An 18669-nucleotide genomic window follows, 5' to 3' on the forward strand; every position below is an offset into this window, starting at 1 on the left:
TACATATGTGTGTATGGGTGTGCTGAGGGTGTGATGTGAATGTGTGTGAGTTTACGTATGTGTGTATGAGTGTGTTACGTGTGTTCTGTGTGTGCGGTGTGTATGTGGGTGTACCTGTGTGAATGTGTGAGTGTATGTATGTGTGTACCTGTGTGAGTGTGTGTGTGTATGTGTGTATGGGTGTGTTGAGGGTGCAATGTGTGTGTGGTGTGAGTGTACCTGTGAGTGTACATATGTGTGTATGAGTGTGGTGTGTGTGTGATGTGTGTGAGTATACCTGTGTGTGTATGTGTACGTATGTGTGTATGGGTGTGGTGAGGGTGCGATATGAGTGTGTGTGAGTGTTGGAGGTGCTCTGATGTATAGGATGAAGCTCAGTTGTGCACCAGGATGTGGTGATTGTGACATGCTGACACCCCTACCAGCCCCTTTGGCTGTGAGTCTCACGACCCCCACCCTCGTTCTCGGGGGCCCTCCTGCATGGCCCAAATGGCTTGTGCTCTCAGCCCCAAGCTGGGGCTGCCGTGGCAAGACGGAGGAGACCCCCACATCCTCGAGGCATGGCTTCAGTCACGTTGGCAAAGAAGCAGACGTGGTGACAATGTAGGTGTGAGCGGTGACTGTGGCTCCAGAGGGCAGTCATCTCAGACAGGCAGGGAGGGCCTGCAGAGCTGGCACTGGACCTGGTGGTAGGGATGGACAGGTGCATCCAAGGAGGAGGGAAGAAAAGGTGCTGAGAGGAACAGGTGCCGTGCGGCGGGGACCCCACGCTGCTCTGGCTGTGCGCCTTCCTCAGAAGCGTCCAGTCCTCTCCACCCACCATTCCCTCTCCCGCCCCCAGGGCCCCCCAGGTGAGGTCATCCAGCCCCTGCCGATCCAGGCATCCAGAACCAGGCGGAACATCGACGCCAGCCAGCTGATGGATGAAGGCAACAATGAGAACTACATGGACTATGCCGATGGCATGGAGGAGATCTTTGGCTCGCTCAACTCCCTGAAGCTGGAGATAGAGCAGATGAAGCGGCCGCTGGGCACACAGCAGAACCCTGCCCGCACCTGCAAGGACCTGCAGCTCTGCCACCCTGACTTCCCTGACGGTAGGGATGGGGCCTGGGGGTGTGGGCAGGTGGGCAGGGCCTGGACAGTAGGGGTGGGGCCTAGATGGTGGGGTGGAGCCTGGCAGGGCAGGGCGTGGAGTGTGGGCAGGGCCTGGGCAGTAGAGGTGGGACCTGGATGGTAGGGGCAGGGCCTTGGCACATGGGGCAGGGCCTTGGCACATGAGGCAGGGCCTAGAGGAGGCAGGGCCTTGCAGGTGGGAGAGGGGCCTGAGTGCGTGGGCAGGGCCTGGATGTTGGGTGGGCATGGTGGGTGTAGCGGGGCCAGCCCCCTCATGGGTGCAATAGGCCCTGGAAGACAAACAGAGCCTGGCAAGGCCAGTAGCTTGGCAGTAGTGGGACACAGGACTTGGAGTCAGGAGTCACTTTGCCTCTCTCAGCCTCAGTTTCCCCATCTGTGAAGACCCTTCTTCACCTTATGGGATCATCACTTACTGAGGTGAAGTGGTCCTTGGGAATCAGGCATTAAGAGGTCGAGGCTTGAGGTTGTACAGACCTGGGTTCTCATCTCGTCTAAGCCATTTCCTTGGTCCTAACCTATAAAAAGGGAATAAAAATATCCACCCATTAGGGGACATTGCCAAGTGAGACACGCAGAAAACACTGACCCTGTTGTTAGCGTTGGCTGCCACCGCTGCTGTTACAGTTAGCACTAGTCTTACCATGGCTCTTAGTGTCACTATTGGAAACCCTGGTGGCACAGTGGTTAAGAGCTACGGCTGCTGACCAAAGGGTTGGCAGTTTGAATCCACCAGGCGCTCCTTGGAAGCTCTATGGGGCGGTTCTACCCTGTCCTGTAGGGTCGCTGTGAGTCGGAACCAACTCGACGGCAACGGGTTTGGTTTGGTTTTTCAGTATCGCCATTAGTATTGCTGGAAACCCTGGTGGCGTGGTGGCGTGGTGGCTATTAGTATTCCTGTTAGTATCAGTACTGGCATTACTGTCAGTAGTACTATTAATACTACTATCAGTGTCACTATTAGGACCACTGTCATCGCTACTATCAGTATCACTATTGGTATCGCTACTAGTGTTATTACTATCAGCACCACGATCAGGACGACTGTCAGTGTCACTATGACTAGCGGTATCACTGTTACTACTACTAGCAGTACCGCTATTACTATTACTGTCGGTATCACTGTTACTAGCGGTACCGCTATTACTATTACTGTCGGTATCAGTATCAGCACTCCTGTCGCTATCGCTAGGAGCCCTGGGTGGCACACACGGCTGGCCCTTTGAATTCCTCTGGAGGCGCCTTGGAAAACTGTCCCGCTTCCAAAAGATCACAGCCCTGAAAATGCAGTTCCGCTCTGCACATGAGCTGGAATCGAACTGACAACGAACAACAACAAATTAGTGTCACCCTTGGGGTCAGGATGGGTATCATAGTATTAGGACTTGGGAAAACAAACTCTGGGGAATCATAGGATGTCAGTCATCCTCATTCTTACCATCTTTAAATCAAGACTGCTCACCTACTGAAAAAAATAGGATTTGTTCCGTGTTTCCCCTGGTGAGCCTCCTGATTCTCCTGCGGGATTTGAGGGGGCTGTCTGTGGTTGCAGTGGACTCTGCTCCGAGGGCATGGATTTTCGTTGTTCAGTCTAGAACGTTCTCTGTACTTTTGTCCACCCACCGAGTGGGCAGTGCCCCGCCCAGCCCTGCTCCTCAGAACACGCATGGAAGTACTTCACGCCCCGGCCCTCCTCGGGACTTCACCCCCAGCCCTCCTCGGGGCTTCACCCCCAGCCCTCCTCGGGACTTCACCCCCAGCCGTCCTCGGGACTTCACCCCCAGCCGTCCTCGGGACTTCACCCCCAGCCCTCCTCGGGGCTTCACCCCCAGCCCTCCTCGGGACTTCACCCCCAGCCTTCCTCGGGGCTTCACCCCCAGCCGTCCTTGGGACTTCATGCCCCAGCCCTCCTCGGGACTTCGCCCCAGCCACCCTAGGGAAATGAACCTGTCCATGGCTCTTTGTGGGCCCAGTAGGAAAAGCAAAGTGCAGCCCATGAGCCCCAGAAAGGCTGTGGTGGTGGCACTATGGCCCAGGCCCTGCATCCTAGCCGCTGGGCTCACATGCGCCAGTGTGTCTGGATTCGTCTGGGGACCAGCTCTCATGAGCCTCCCGCCTCTCCCGTCTCTCTATCAGGTGAATACTGGGTGGACCCCAACCAAGGATGCTCCAGGGACTCCTTCAAAGTCTACTGTAACTTCACGGCCGGGGGGTCCACCTGCATCTTCCCTGATAAGAAGTCTGAGGGGGTGAGTGCCTTTTCTCTCAGCCCCTCAGCAATGAGGGCTGTCACACGCAGGCAGCGTTAGAAGGAAAGTTAGCAGTTGGTCTGTTTCCTAATTAAGGGCTTTCTTCCAGAAGTAGACCTTAGGCTGTTTTAAGGAGACATTTTAACAATAAAAGGGTGTCGCGGATCCTCGGGTCACGGAAGGGGGGTGGGACCGCACTCACACTGCTGGGGTTTCCACTGGCCACCCCAGTGCTCCAAGTGGGACTGTCGGTCAGTAAAGTCCTCTAAGAGGCCTCGGGGGTCTTTCTGACCTGAGGCCAACTGGCCTCCACTGCAGGACATTCAGGGCAAGTGTAAAGTGACCTGAAGAGATCTGCTGGAGGCCACCATTTTGCTTAAATTCTGAGTGTGAGCTTGTTCCCGTGGGATCTGCTCAGCCTCCTCCGAGCGCAGTGCGTTGTTGTGAATGCTGCTTAGGAGCCCCGGAAACACAGTGGTTAAGCACTCAGCGGCTAACCAAGAGGTCAGCGGTTCAAACCTACCAGACGCTCCGAGGGAGAAAAACCTGGCAACCCGCTCCCGTAAAGATTACAGCTTCGGAAACCCTGTGGGGCAGTTCTAGTCTGTCCTTCAGGTTGCTGTGAGTTGGAACGGACTCCACAGCACCTCACAGCAACGGAAATCTTTGTAGTAAAGACTTTGGTTAGTGAGGCCCTGAGTCACTGAGACTTTGCAGTGTCACTTCGACAGCCACCTCTGTGGTCTTTCAAGGGCCTCACCTGTGGCGGGAGTGCGTGTGTGTGGACAGGTGTGTGCAAGGGTGTGTGTGGGGATCAGTGTGTACATGGGTGTGTGTGAGCGGTTGTGTGGTGTGTGTGGGGGAATAGGTGTGCATGGGTGTGTGTGAGCAGTTGTGTGGTGTGGGGGGGTTGGTGTGTGCATGGGCACGTTTAAGTGGTTGCATGGTGGGTATGTGTGGATAGGTGTGTACCTTGGTGTGTATGAGCAGTTGTGTGGTGGATAAGTGTAAGCATGAGTGTGTGTGAACAGTTGTGTGGTGTGTGGGGTAGGTGTGTGGTGTGTGTGGGCAGTTGAGTGGCATACGTGTGGGGGTCGGAGAGTGCACGGGTGTGTGTGAGTGGTTGTGTGGTGTGTGAGGGTCAGTATGTGGTGTCTGTGAGTGGTTGTGTGGGTGTGTGTGACAGGTGTGTGCATGGGTGTGTGTTAGCAGCTGTGTAAGTGTATGTGGATAAGTGTGTGGTGTGTGTATGACTGGTTGTGATGTGTGGGGGTAGGTCTGTAGTGGGTGTGTGTGAGCGATTATGTGGGTGTATGGGGGAGGGTTGAGGTGTGCGTGAGTGGTTGTGTGGATGCATGTGGACAGGTGTGAACATCGGTGTGTGTGAGTGGCTGTGTGGTGTGTGGATAGGTGTGTGGTGTGTGTGTGTGAACGGTTGTGTGGTATGTGGGGAGGGTGTGTATCTGTTCCATGAGCACCTGAGCCCAGCAGCTCCTGTGTGGCCTGAGACCGTGGCCTTGTTGGGCTGGCTGCCCTGTGCAGAGCAGACAGGGCAGGACAGGCAGGCTCCTGTGCAGAGCGGACACGGCAGGACAGGCAGGCTCCTGTGCAGAGCGGACACGGCAGGACAGGCAGGCTCCTGTGCAGAGCGGACACGGCAGGACAGGCAGGCTCCTGTGCAGAGCGGACACGGCAGGACAGGCAGGCTCCTGTGCAGAGCGGACACGGCAGGACAGGCAGGCTCCTGTGCAGAGCGGACACGGCAGGACAGGCAGGCTCCTGTGCGGAGCGGACACGGCAGGACAGGCAGGCTCCTGTGCGGAGCGGACACGGCAGGACAGGCAGGCTCCTGTGCGGAGCGGACACGGCAGGACAGGCAGGCTCAGGGCTGGTCACAGCACCAGAGATGGCGCCACAGAGAGGACGCTGAGCCTCCGGCCACAGGATCCCATCTCTCACAGAGCGAAGCCTCCCAGGCTGAGACAGTCTGGAAACCAGGGAGTATTTCAGGACACAGATGGCTTCTTCAAGGACCCCACAGGGCGGTGTGATGTCTGTGATGAAGAGGACATTCCTTGGAGGGCACTGGTCAGCGGCCAGGGCCTGTCAGACACTGCCCTTCTCCGACAACTCATCTCCGCACCTGTAAGACGGGTCCAGTTACAGAACTTACCTCAAAGAAGATGCTGTCTGGAAACTTGGCCTGGTGCCTGGCACGAAAATTTGAGAGTTTACCTGTTCTGAATTTAACAACATTTACACAGCTCTGAATCTGACGGCGAAGGAACAGGCATCACGGATGGGTCTCCAGGCCCAGATGCTACCCGCCTGTCTACCCTGCCCAGGTGTTGCCGTTTCTCAAACACGTGGCTGAGGCAGGAGTCCCCTTGGCACAGGCAGCAAGGAGGGTGGGGTCTTGCCCTGGTGGCGCTGGAGCCCAGGCCCAAGGGTTGAAGTCCTGTTACTGGGAAGATGACCCAGACGTCAGCCACAGGGTTGGCTGCATCCAGCCTGAACAGAAGCTCCTTGGAACATCCCTCTTAGTCGGCCAGTTGTGCGACCTGAAACAAAGCAGCCATTTTCTGGAGGCCACAGCTAAAACACCCAAACGTGCATTCCCTCCTAAATGCGCCCAGAGGCCGCTCCTTTGTGAGGGAGAGCAGCTGAGTTCCCAGGGCCGTGTACCACTGCTCCCTAAAACACACTGTAGGTGCGGGTCAGGAAGACAGAAGCAGATGCCTAATGCTGCCTGGGAAGATGTGTGGGGCCACATAGCACCCTCCCCAGCATTCCCAGAACAGACTTGCTGTGGCTGAAAGAGGCCAGTGAAAGCCTAGGACCCTCCATCTCGGCTCTTGTTTTCTTTAACCTCCTTGAGAACTAGGATGAAGTTCATGCTGCTGGCCTCATGGCCTGAGAAGGAGCACAGTGGGCCCCAAAGCACAGAGGCCTCTTGGGGCTCTGGGACATCCGTGGCTCAGTGAGCATGGGGCTGCTGAGGGGCCCCACGCTCCTCGCTCTTGCTTGACATGTGCCACCCAGCCAGGCATCTCTGGGGCCGGGCTGGGCATGGAGTCCCTCGGACAGACCACCTCACCCTCGAGGCAGCAATCTAAGGCAGAGGTGGACCAAGCATGAGCTCGTTGGCATCACTGAGCCTGCCCCACGGCCCTGTCCCCAGAAGATCTCACCTTTACATGACCCGCGCTCGGCCGTGACAGTGGGCAGGTTTGGAGACAGAAGTAAGAGAGGTTGGAGGTCCCTGGAGGGGCCGGAGGCAGACTGGCCACCCCTTGTCCTCCAGTGAATCCCTTTGCTGGCTCAAGGTCACCTTGAAGGAGGAGGCCTGGAGCATCAGGACAAGGATTCAGACTCTGCTTCAGTTGAGAATGACTTGGGCTGGGCCCTGGCAGAGGTCTCATGGGACTTGGGTAGGTGAAGGTGGGGATAGTGGCCTCGTGGGCCCTTACAGTCCCCTCCAGAGTCTCTGCACCTGCCCAGGTACATCCATGGGCAGCCAGCAGTGGGGAATGGGCCGCGCACTCACCCACCCACTCAGTCACTCACACGCTCACCCACCCAGTCACTGACCCACTCATCCACCCAGTCACTCACCTACCCTCCCACTCACTCACTTACTCATCCACTTGTCCATCTACCCACCCACCCACTTACCCACCCATTCATCCAGTCATTCATTTGTGCATGCATTCATTCCATAGCACTTCTGTGCTGGGCTGTCTGGGGTCCTATGGCCTGAGCCTCTGCAGAAACCAGACCCCACACAGGAAGGCCCCCCCACTACGGGGCAGAGTGACCACTCCTGATGAAGCGATGCGTCGTGAGGAGCCCTTGTTCCCTTGTCAACAGAGGCCCCTTGTAGCTCCCTGGGAGGACCCGCCAGCCCCGGTCGTCAGTCCCAGAGAGGACAGCCCACCACCACACCCACTCACTCTCACACACTCATACGTGCTCACACGCACATAAATACACTCACACACACGCTCACACACTCATATACACACTCACTAAATATCCATACACACGCTCGCCAAGCTTATACACGTGTATATGCCCACTCAACACACACTGTCTCACATGCTTACACTCACTCGGCACTCACACACTTGCTCGCACTCTCATAAATGTAATCACTCAACACACACACGCTCACACACTCACATCTATACTCCTGCTCAACACACACTCACACATCCGCGCGCTCTTATTCTCTCATACACACACTCACAGAGTTGGTCTGGTGTATCCATAGCACCCCGGGGTGCCCTGGCAGGGTCGCTGCCCACCACAGTCCCTGGGTGGAGGCCGTGAGAGGGAGCCCCACCCCAGAGGTTGTGAGGCTCCCACGAGAATGCCGGCACCCCCCGCCGCCCAGCAGCCGACGTTGACTCTCACTACCATTATCATCGTCCTTGTGGTCTCTGAGAATCCATTCATTCATGCGGTCACCCGTCCACTCAACAAGCATCCCTGAGCATTCGCTAAATGCGGAGCACTGTGACAGACGCTGTATACACAAACATCGACAGAACAAGTGTGAGATACAGAAGGTGAAAGAATGCAGAACGAGATCCCGCATGGGGGCACGTGAGCGAGCGCCTGCCTCCCCCTAAGCACGGGGTGCTGTGTCACCCTCTTCTCCTCACTGCAGCCTGGGCCCTGGAGCCTTGTCCTCACGGGTAAGGTGCCTGCATCTAAGCGTGTCCTTTGGCATCCTTTCCAGCGATGGCGGAGGCAGGAGGGGCCGGGGAGAACGTGTGCAGGAGGCATGCAGGAAGCAGGAGCGTTTCTGGCAGAGGCCGGAGAATAACCCTTTCGTTTTCTCTGTTTCTCTCCCTCTCCACTACCCCCCTCGATGTCTAGGCCAGAATCACTTCTTGGCCCAAAGAGAACCCGGGTTCCTGGTTCAGTGAATTCAAGCGCGGTAAACTGGTAAGGCACCTCACACTTCTTGGCGGTTGTCACTTTAAACCCGCCACGTCTCCTATCTTGCAGAGTAAAATGGCCCGCTGGCCCAAAGAGCAGCCCTCCACCTGGTATAGTCAGTACAAGCGCGGGTCCCTGGTAAGTGGCCACCCAGGCACTGCCTGCTTGCGGCTCAGCCTGGCTCGGCTCTGCATGGCACTCACTGCCGTGTGCCACGCCCGCTCGTGCCCATTCCAGGGAACTCCTTCATGCTCGCCACTCGACCCCAGGACTCGCAGTAGGTGCCGAGTCCTTCCTGCCCACCCGTGCCCACAGCCCCCGACGTGAGTTATTTCAGCCCACAAGTAGGTGGACAGCTTTCTGTGTAGAGCTAGGACGTGGGGCTGGCCTTCAGGGAGTGGAAATCAGACACCAGGAGTGGGAGGGCTTTGTGGGGCCAAGCCCTAGTGGACAGGTAGATGCAGTGGGTGCTGGACCACCTGCAGTGCTCAGAGTCCTTCAGGACTGATACCACTGCCCCCAGCCTCCTGCTGCTGGTGGGGGGCCACGAGGGCCACTGCTTCTGGCCCCCACCTGGCCCTTGAGTTGTAAGCTCTGAGACGGCATGAATACAGGTTTAACATCTAGGGAGCTAGACTTCCATAACCCATCTCGAAAACGAGGAGACACGGGCATCCCTGGAAGAGCCACACAGGATGCAGTGGGCTGTTTATCTGTCTAGCTCGGGGCCCCAAGCGCCAAGGCTTGTTTGTACCTATTGATGGGAAGCCGGTGGCTGCTTCTGCACAGTGGAACAGTCTTCCCTGCACACCTCAGGCTTTGATCTGGGCCCTTTCCTTGACAGAGTGCCCAGTTCCATGCTCACCTCCCAGCCTTGGAAAGGGCAAAGCTTCCGGAACACAGATGGGCTTTAGGTGCCTATAGAGCCCTGTATTTACCCCTTCCCACCTAGCCTGCCCACCCTTAACGGCCCTGGAAGGCGGCTCTTTTCTCATTCAGAAACTGGGCTTGGGCACCATGATGCCAGACCTCACCACCAGCCCTTGGTCCAGCGCCCACCTGGCCCAGCCTCAGCCTGTCTGTGTGTGCAGGGGCCATGCCTCCAGCATGGGCCCAGGCAGCTGTGCTTTGCCCCAGAACTCCAAGTGGCCTCCAGCCCGCCTGTGTCTGTGCGCACCCCTGACGGCCCCATCCCCTAACCCAAGGCACCTCATGGCTGGCGTAAATGTCTCATGTGCTGGGCATCGACTGGCCAGTCACAGCAGCTGCTTCCCAGACCTGTGAGGGCCGTGCTCACCTGGCCATGTCTCGGCTGCTTCCTCCTTCGTTTTGTGCTGTGGACCTCAGGCCTCCTGTTCTCCTTCCTCCTGCCGGTTTCCTCTTCTCCACCTTTGTTGTGCTGTCTTCAGAAAAGGGCTACTGGACACAGAAGGGCCTGGGACAGGCGACGTTTGAGCTGGGCAGGTGGGGTGCTGGGTGCGATGGATCAGGTGGTGGAAGGAGCCGTAGAGCAGGCGAGAGCTGCCCACTGCAGGCAGGTGGCAGGCTCCTCTCTGCAGTCCTCACGGTTACTGCCACGTGGAGTCCCTGGTGGTGCAAATAGTTAACATGCTCGGCTACTAACCAAAAGGTTGGTGGTTCGAGTCCACCCAGAGAAGCCTTGGAAGAAAGACCTGGTGATTTAGTTCCAAAAAATCAGCCGCTGGAAACCTCACGGAGCAGAGCTCTACTCTGACACACGTGCGGCCGCCACGAGCGGGCGCCGCCTCTGCGGCGTCTGGGTTTTTGTCGGGGTGTGTGTGTGGTTACCACCCACATTCTCCTCTCAGGAGAGAGCAAGCTCACACCCCTAAGACCACCTTTTTTGTCACCTGGGGAGATGACTATGGAACACACTGCCACCACCAGCTCCCGTGGCCCGCCTCCTGTTGGGGTGTGTTTGCACGGTAGCTGGCAGAGGAGGGAGGTGAAGGGACATGTAGCTTACCTGAGGCCTTGTCCACTCACTCATGACCCTGGCGCTCTGTGCTGCTCGCAGCGGGACAGCAGGTGGGGGAAGATCCCTCCACCCCTGGGGGCTTTACCCGGGCTGGTGGCCTGGATGTGGCCTGTGGGGATGACACTGCAGAGCCCCTTTGTGCCTGCAGAGGGGTCTTGCATGGGGTCTGATGCTCTGGTGGCCCTCGGCTCCGAGTCCTTCTGTGTCCAGTGCTCCCCTGGCCTTTCTGTGCATGCCCCCCCGAGTCAGTCACTTCCTCTCCGAAGGAGCACCTGGCAGGACCCGGATTCTGGTTGGTATTGACTTTTCCTCCTCAGGTCTGACTCTAGGGTTTGCCGTGCTGTGTCCAAGCACATGGAGTCTGCGTGTCGCTTTGGGTGGGGGTGTGCCCTCGCTGCCCTGTGGGAAGGGGCAGGGCCCCGGGCTTGGCTCTGGGACCCTCAGCACTCATTATTATATGGAAAAACTGGGCATCAGTGTGTTCACCCCCTTCCTGGTCCCCATCTGTACCCAAACACTGTATATGGGGCATGAGGCCTCCTCCTTCTCCACCTCAACCCATGAAACCAAACCCTGCCCTCGGGGCCCCACACCCTGTGTCTGTCCATCTGTCTGTCTGTCTGTTAGAGGAAAGTCAAACTCAGCTCCTACTCCGGGCCCAGTGGTCTGGGGTATACAGAAGCTCATCTGTTTCATGGGTGACAGGCCAGACTTAAGTCAACGGATGGTTCTCTGTTCATTCAACAAACATGGACCGGGGACCCCTGCCCTCCAGAAGCCAAGGCTCACTGGGGGAATGTCCACCACTTAGCAGTAGGGAAGGAGTGATCGGACACTACAGACCAACAGCGCATTCTGGGGGCAGAGGGGAGGAGGTCTGTGGTGGGCATAAAGGAAGACAGTCACCGTGGATGCCCAGAGCTAGGTACTGGTTGCAAGAGCCCCCTGGGCCTCTGCCTGAGAGGCAGGAGTTCACCCACACAGCGAGCCTTCATCAGCTCCCGCTGTGGCAGCCATGGTGCTAGGCACTGGGGTTCAGTTGTGGGCAGACTTGACACCACTTCTGGTAGGGAAGGCAGACACTTCAGCGAACCCAGATAGGGCAGGCGGCCATTGTGAGCCAAAGGGTCAGGGGTCGGAGTGATTGACCCAGATGGGGTGGGATAAGAGTGGGCTTCCTGGAGGAGGTGGCATGTATGGTGAGACCTGGAGGATGAGCCAGCCAGGGAGAGGAGTGGTTGGATTTAAGTTCCTGAAAGAACTAGGGTGCGGTTCACTTTGTTCCTGGGAGCTGTGGGGTGTGCTGGTCTTGGGCTGGGGTGGCAACGGCTTGTTTCCAGGACAGTGTGGATGTGGGTTTTGTAGCTAGGTGCATCCCTCTTTGCTGAGACTCTTCCGTCCCCCCGGCAGCTCTCCTACGTGGATGCCGAGGGCAACCCTGTGGGCGTGGTACAGATGACCTTCCTGCGGTTGCTGAGTGCCTCCGCCCACCAGAACGTTACCTACAACTGCTACCAGTCAGTCGCCTGGCAGGATGCCGCCACGGGCAGCTACGACAAGGCCATCCGCTTCCTGGGCTCCAACGATGAGGAGATGTCCTATGACAACAACCCCTACATCCGCGCCCTGGTGGATGGCTGTGCGGTGAGTGTGCCGGCGGGCCTGCCACCAGGGCTCCTCGGGGGGCTCCATCCATCCCTAATCCCTGTGGGTCATGCATTCACTCAACGCGTGTTGATCAAGCACCTACTGTATGCCAGGCCCTGAGCTCCACACAGGGGCTCAGTGAGGGCCCCTGACGAGGCTTCTGTCCCCTGAGTGTGATTGGTGTGTGGCTTGGTCTGGAAGCCCAGCAACAGCACAGACACGAGAGCCCCGAGCAGCCAGAGCTCAGGAACCTTCCTGGTGTCAGGGTTAGGAAAGGAAATGGGAGGCCCACAGGAGAAGCCCAGAGACCTGGGTCCTTACCTGAGCCTGGGTGGAGAGTAGAATTAAAGACCCGTTGGTCTATTTCAGAATTTGGAGACTCCCTCCCCTGAGTTCTGGTCTGAGAGTGACGGAACTAAGACTGGAGGCGGTCCTGGGAATGCGTCATTATTAGTTGCCGTCGAATCAGCTCAAGGCGGGCTCACGTGTAACAGAATGAAACGCTGCCCGGCCCTGCGCCATCTTCGTGATCTTTGTTATACCATCATAAACGATGAAGGAACATCTCACGCTCTTGCCGAATCCCATAGCAATCATTTCTAGCTCTGTGGTTATCCTTTGAGCATCTGTGGGCACAGTAGTAAGACGTGGGTCCCTGGAACACCCGGCTTGGATGCTGGGCCAAGGGAAGAGAGGCGGCCCTCTCCCCGTAATACTTCTGTTCCAGAAGAGAGATGCCATCCTTGAAGAGGTGGGGGGACAACTGCTGAGGGAAGGAACTGGTTCTGCCAGTGGCTGGGAAGGGGGGGCTAGAGGAAGCCAAGCAGGGTACTGCTTGGAGACTGGGAGGTGGGACGCCGTGGTTGTGGCAGGCAGAGAGTCGGCCTGGCATGGGGCTGCCCCCTCACCCCAGGCCCTGGCAAGTCCAGCCGCCTTTTGTGAAAAGCAATTACCCTCCCATTTAATGGGAGAGGCCAGTGTCCAGAGCATGTGGGAGGGGCTGGCCAGCTGTGACCCCGGAGGCCAGCTTGATTCATGTCGTAATAACAGCAAAAGCAGTTGGGAAGTTGGTCCGTGGTGCCCGTGGCCCTAATGGACGGCACAGAACAGGACCGACCCGTGGAGACACAGAAATCTCCAGGCAAGAGGGCTTGCAAACCCACGTCCCATAAATCCCAGTGTTTGTGCAGCTTTGTGGGGCCCCTGGGGACTTGTGCCCCTGTAACGATTATTTATGCCTTTGGAATAACGGGCAGGGGCGCTGCCTGAGTGTGCAGCTTCCTGGCTTTAAATACTCAGCTTGGAGCACTCTGATAATCGGAGCCATGGGCCTGGTAAATCCAGGAGAAGCCATCCTGGAGCTCAGCAGACGTCACTGTCCTTGGCGGGGAGGGGAGGCGGACACTGTGCACAAAGCTCTTTGTCTGCCCTTCCTGTGGGCAGAAAGGGGGGTTAGCACTGCTCTGCCCATGGGTCCCCTAGCTTGGGGACTCTCAGGCCGTGTGGCCAAGGGCATGGCTCCCCGTGACAGCACTGCCCTCCCAGGCCCAGTGAAGTCCAGGCCAGCGGCCTCCCGTGGTCTTCTGCAGTTCCGCAGGCCAGGCCAGGGGAGGTAGAGGAGGACCAGAGGGATGGAGCCTTGGTAGGCTGAGGTGTCTTCCAGCTCCTCCTTGCTGGCCTGGCCAAGGGAGTGGTGAAGAGGCGGCCTCCTCCTGGGCTTCCTGCCTGCAGGGTGACGACCTGCCTGAAGAGTGACAACCTGCCCACTCTCTGCCTTCCCAGCAGCCACAGGGATGCACTCCATCCTTACCCCACAGCTTCCTGAAAGTAGAGACTTGTGGCTGCCCTTTCCTGTCCTGTGGGCTGGTTTAAGGTCCCCTGGCCGCTCTAAGCAGGTCCTTTGCTTCTCAAAGGGTGGCCCATGAGCCCCGCTTATCAGAGTCACCTGAGGTTCCCATTAGAAAGGCAGACTCTGAATCCCACCTCCTGCCTGCTGAAGCAAAACCTCCTGGGTGGACTCAGAACTACCTCCCTGGAGAATTAGTGCTTGTCCTGAAGTTCAAATCTGGGCTTTAAGCCAATTCTGCCTGATCTGGGGTCCCCATCAGGGTGGGGTGTGGGAAGGACAGATGTGGAGAGCTAACTGGGGACTCGGAGGATGTCAAGTCAGGAAGCTCACAGAGCCCACGCCAGCCATGTGAGGGCTTCTCCAGGAGCTCTTACGCGAAGGCTCTTCTTTGGACAGAGAAGATTTCGTTTTTTCTCTCCAGGAAGTCAGTATACCCATTTACAACGGAGAAAGCTGAGTCAAAGAGAGTGTTGTTGCTCTTAGGTGCCGTCGAGTTGATTCCAGATCATGGCCACCCGTGTGTCAGAGTGGCACTGCCCCACAGGGCTTTCTAGGCTGTTTCGTTTTTATGGGAGCAGATCTCCAGGCCTTTCTCCCATGGAGCCACTGGGTGGGTTCGAAGCAGCAACCTTTGGGTTAGCAGCCGAGCGCTTAACCCTTGTATCACCAAGGCTCATTGGAAGAGCATGTATCGGTTATCTACTGCTGTGTAACAAACCTGTGGACCAGCTGCCGTGGAGCCGACTCCGACTCGCGGAGGTTCCGTGTGTGTCCGAGCAGGGCTGCTCCGTGGGGTTTTCAACGGCTGTGACTCTTTGGCGAGTAGCTCACCAGGGCTTCCTTCGGAGGTGCCCTCTGAGTGGACTCTAACTGCCAACCTTTCCGTTAGCAGCCGAGCGTTTTAACCATTTACACCACCCGCTAAGTACCCTAACATTTAGCAGCTCAAAACAACAAATATGTACTCTCATTGGGTTTCTGTGGGCCAAGAGGCTGGGAGAAGCTTGGCTGATGGTTCTGGCTCAGGGTCTCTCAGGAGGTCACTGGGGCTGCCGTCGTCTGAAGGCTGAACTGGGGTGGGGATGTGTTCAAGACAGCGCTGTCATGCGGCTGTTGGCAGGAGGTCTCAGTTCCTCCCTGCGTGGTTCTTCGCAGAGGTCTGCTCGTGACGTGGCCTCCCCCAGAGTGAGCAATCCAAGAGTGGAGGGGCATTCAAGACAGAAGCCATAGGGTCTTTTATAACCTGATCCTGGATGTGGCCTGCACCCCTTTCATACAGACCAACCTTGGAGCAGTGTGGAGTACCACACCAGGGCATAGGTGCCCTGGAGGCTGCCCACTACACAAGGGAGTGATGTTACAGTGCTCACCCACTTACTGGGTGCTTCTCATGGTCATGTGCAGTTCCAGGCCTTACATGGTCATCTCTGCACAATGCTGAGGAGGGCAGCTCCAAGTTGTCCCTATTCTGCAGATGTGGAGGGGCCTGACAGGCTCAGCGACCCTCCCACGGCCATGTGGCTGGTCAGCGGCAGAGTCAGGGCTGGCATGGGGGTTTCTGGCTTCAGAGTCTGGCTGCCAATCTCCCTCTGTTGGCCCTTGCTGATGACGTGTCCAAAGTAAGCAAGCTGAAATCTCGCCACCTCACGGCCATGAGCATTCTGGTTGTGTTTACTGTTCCGGTCGTCCACAGTACAGCCAAGTAGCTGTGATCTAACAGGAGGTGTCCACAGGCCCAGGAGGGGATGGGCCAGGGTGGAGCAGGAGGCCTGGGGGAACTTGTGGCTGCCCTGAGGCTCAGCCCCATGACCCTCCTCCCGGGGTCATGCAGAGGAGTGACCAGACTTCGTGGGGACTGTGTGTGTGAATTTGTCTTCTGCTTCAGTAAGGAGCCAGGGAGTTAACCCATGGGCTCCGCTGCTCAGTTCATGCTATGGGCAGGAACCAAGTACAAAAAGGCGGAGGCCACCGCCTCTTCAGACCCAGGTGGGATGTGTTTGGCGACCGTTTAACCCGCTGCCCCTAACCGGTGTCCGTCTCCCTCCCTGTCCACAGACAAGGAAAGGCTATCAGAAGACTGTGCTGGAGATCGACACCCCGAAAGTGGAGCAAGTACCCCTCGTGGACATCATGTTCAATGACTTCGGTGAAGCATCACAGAAATTTGGGTTTGAAGTGGGGCCGGCGTGCTTCATGGGCTAGGAGCCGCCGAGCACCCCAAAGGAGCAACCTCGTGACCTCAGTACGCTGCTTGTGAGCATCCTGTGCGCGGTCCCACCTCGGACTGCAAAGATTTCTCGTCCCCACCCCGACTTCAGCCATGTCTTGGCACCTCGGTGCTGGACCCCAAACCAAGAGAGAACCAAGGGAAAGAGAAGAGCCGCGCCCCAAGGAGCCAGATCACATGACCTAGATGCCCCACAGCCTTGGGCTGCGCTCAGCCCCCAAGTGCCTCCTTCTCCAGCCCCCTTCGCCTACAACCCGCCCATAGGGACGGAGAACAGGCCATGCTTCCCACCAGGCTCCATCGCCCATGTCCGCGGGAGCTCACATGGGGTGGGGGTGGGCTGTAGAGTTTGGATCGTTTATTTAGAAATTCAACTTGAAGATGTGTATTTCCCTCGGCCTTCAAAAGAATGTTCTGCTCTGAGGCAAGCCTTGTAAAGGTCACCCTGCTGTGGCCAGAGCTCCCACGGTCCATGTCATTCCACACGTGCCTTTCTGGTGGATTAAAGGTGCTTATGTTGTTGTGCGTTTTAGTAAATATTTGTTATTGTATTGTTGTAAATGTGCCGTGTCCCTGACTTTCAATCATGAACATAAACCCGGCCACCGTCCCCCTCCTCCCGGGGAAAACCTGGAACCGGGGTTGGGGCATGGATTCTAATGAACGGTGGGGCTCCCCTCCCCCCACCCTGGCCAAGAACTTGCAGTCAAAGGGATCTGGGCCCAGGGCAGCAAGGATCTGGGCTGTCATTTACTAAGCAGGTGCCTGTGCCCTTCTTAGCTGTGGATTTTTTTTTTTTAATGGGAAGGAAAAAAAAATTTATATTTTGCCTTCCCTATGTGCACTTGGATGAAAACGCAGGCTTGACTTCATTGTAATTGTCTCCCTTCACTTCTCTTCCTGCAGAGCCTGATGGGGGAAGGCTGTCCAAGGGCAGGGAAACCACCTTTCCTATAGCTAATAATTAAGCGAAAATTGGTGCTGATTTTTACACTTCTCTTTGTGGTGCTATCTGTTTTAAGATCTCCTTGAAGGTGACACTGGGGGGACCTGGCCACCCCTCACTCTCCCAGCTTTCTTTATCTGGGTTCTTGCCTCCCCAATTGTAGTTTTTGCCAAGGACTTTGAGATAACCGCATGTCTCGGCCTACCCCTTAGGCCCGGGGAGCCGCGCTCTGAAGCCTGGTTACGATATTGGGCTGTGAGGACTTGATCTGAAAACACACATACACAAGAAACACAAAGACTTCTCCCGCATTGCGTACGGTGTGACAATAGCAGATTGTATTCGGTTGCCGAATGTTTGTGGTGCTAAATCTGTGTTTGTTCCAAGAAGTGAGATGCAACTGTCCAGTTGTTATTCCAGCTGTCTCAGACGCAGCCCCAGGGACAAAGGGAGGCGTGATGAACTCTGAGGCGCTCTGCAGGCTGCCGGCTGCACCGCTTCCCCACGTGGGCAGCTTGGATTCCATCTGCAAGGCTCCTGGGTGCGCGTGCCAGGGACTTCGGAGCTCGGTGCTGGGGAGATGCCCTCTTGGCGCCACTCCTGCTCCTTGGCATTGAGGGAAAGGTGCCACCTGTGGGCAGGAGGACCCCAAGTCCTAGCAAGAAAAGACAACCCCTACTGTGAAAAGTCACACTTGTGTGCTGCCCTTTCCTGCCAAGGTGGGAAGAGCAGATGGGGCCTGGCAAGCCCCGAGCAGCCCCAGGAGCGAGCTGTGAGGCAGGCATGGTTTTGGTGCTCTCCCCCATCCACCTGTGTGGTACCGTCTAGGAACCCCCAGCCAAGCCACCCAGGAGTAGCAAAACAACCCAACACAAGCCCTCGAACTTCCCTAGGACATAAGTCTTGCTCTTGCCAAAGAAAAGTCTGGCTTGGAGGTCCTCTAGACCTGGGACTCCAGCCTCTGCCAGTGTCTCACAGACGTCTCTTGAAAGGAAAAGCCATATGGGAAGGAGGCCTGTGGAGCCTGTCTAGGTCATGTGATTCTGTTGTGATTTCTCATCCCGCCTGGTTTGTCCTTTTATTCCATCACTTTCTCCCTCTGTTGGTCCTTCCAAAGCTGTTGTGATTTGTACTGAAGTTCAAAACGTGTCCCATTGTCCCCAGACCACTTTAGCTACGCTATATTGCAATAAAATTTCTTCTTATATTTGCAGAAATTTTTCTGGTGTAATTTTATTTTCTTTCCTCCGGATATATATAATTGGACTAATGTTGAGGAAGATAAAAAGAAAGCAATAAACAGAAAACCTATGGTACAGATTCTAGAATATCAGGCCCTTCAAAATAGGATGTCAAACGCCACATTGTACGTTCCCTAAGAACACCATAGACATGTCATCAATTTTAACTGTACTGCCCAGGGAAAAGAGTATTTAAAACTATTTTAAACCTGTGTACCAAAGGAATAATTGTACTAGTGTTTTCAATAAATCAAGTTTACTGTTTCCACCTTAAACAGATGTGATTGCGATGTCTTCTTAAGTGTGACCAGGCCCTTCCCCTGCACTAAATCCATGTGTGATACAGTTTCTAGAAACTAAAAAAACCCAACCCATTGCCGTCGAGTCGATTCTGACTCATAATGTCCCTATAGGACAGAGTAGAACTGCC

General features: G+C 56.4%; 1 protein-coding gene across 2 annotated transcripts in view; it reads left to right on the forward strand.

The window, feature by feature from the left end:
* Nucleotides 1-18215, forward strand: part of COL5A1 (collagen type V alpha 1 chain) — a 185775-nt gene extending 167560 nt beyond the window's left edge. Inside the window, exons 62-66 of one of the 2 annotated variants that reach the window (XM_064290634.1) lie at nt 842-1097; nt 3271-3383; nt 8268-8336; nt 11740-11973; nt 15881-18215. In XM_064290634.1, coding sequence (XP_064146704.1) covers nt 842-1097; nt 3271-3383; nt 8268-8336; nt 11740-11973; nt 15881-16027 — 819 coding nt within the window. In that variant the 3' untranslated portion in view covers nt 16028-18215. Of the gene's footprint in view, nt 1-841; nt 1098-3270; nt 3384-8267; nt 8337-8399; nt 8469-11739; nt 11974-15880 lie in introns of both variants that reach the window. The other variant, XM_064290635.1, reaches the window with a different exon arrangement.
* The last annotated feature ends 454 nt before the right edge of the window (nt 18216-18669 follow it).

This window comes from Loxodonta africana, chromosome 9 (assembly GCF_030014295.1).
Source record: "Loxodonta africana isolate mLoxAfr1 chromosome 9, mLoxAfr1.hap2, whole genome shotgun sequence".
NCBI lineage: Eukaryota > Metazoa > Chordata > Mammalia > Proboscidea > Elephantidae > Loxodonta > Loxodonta africana.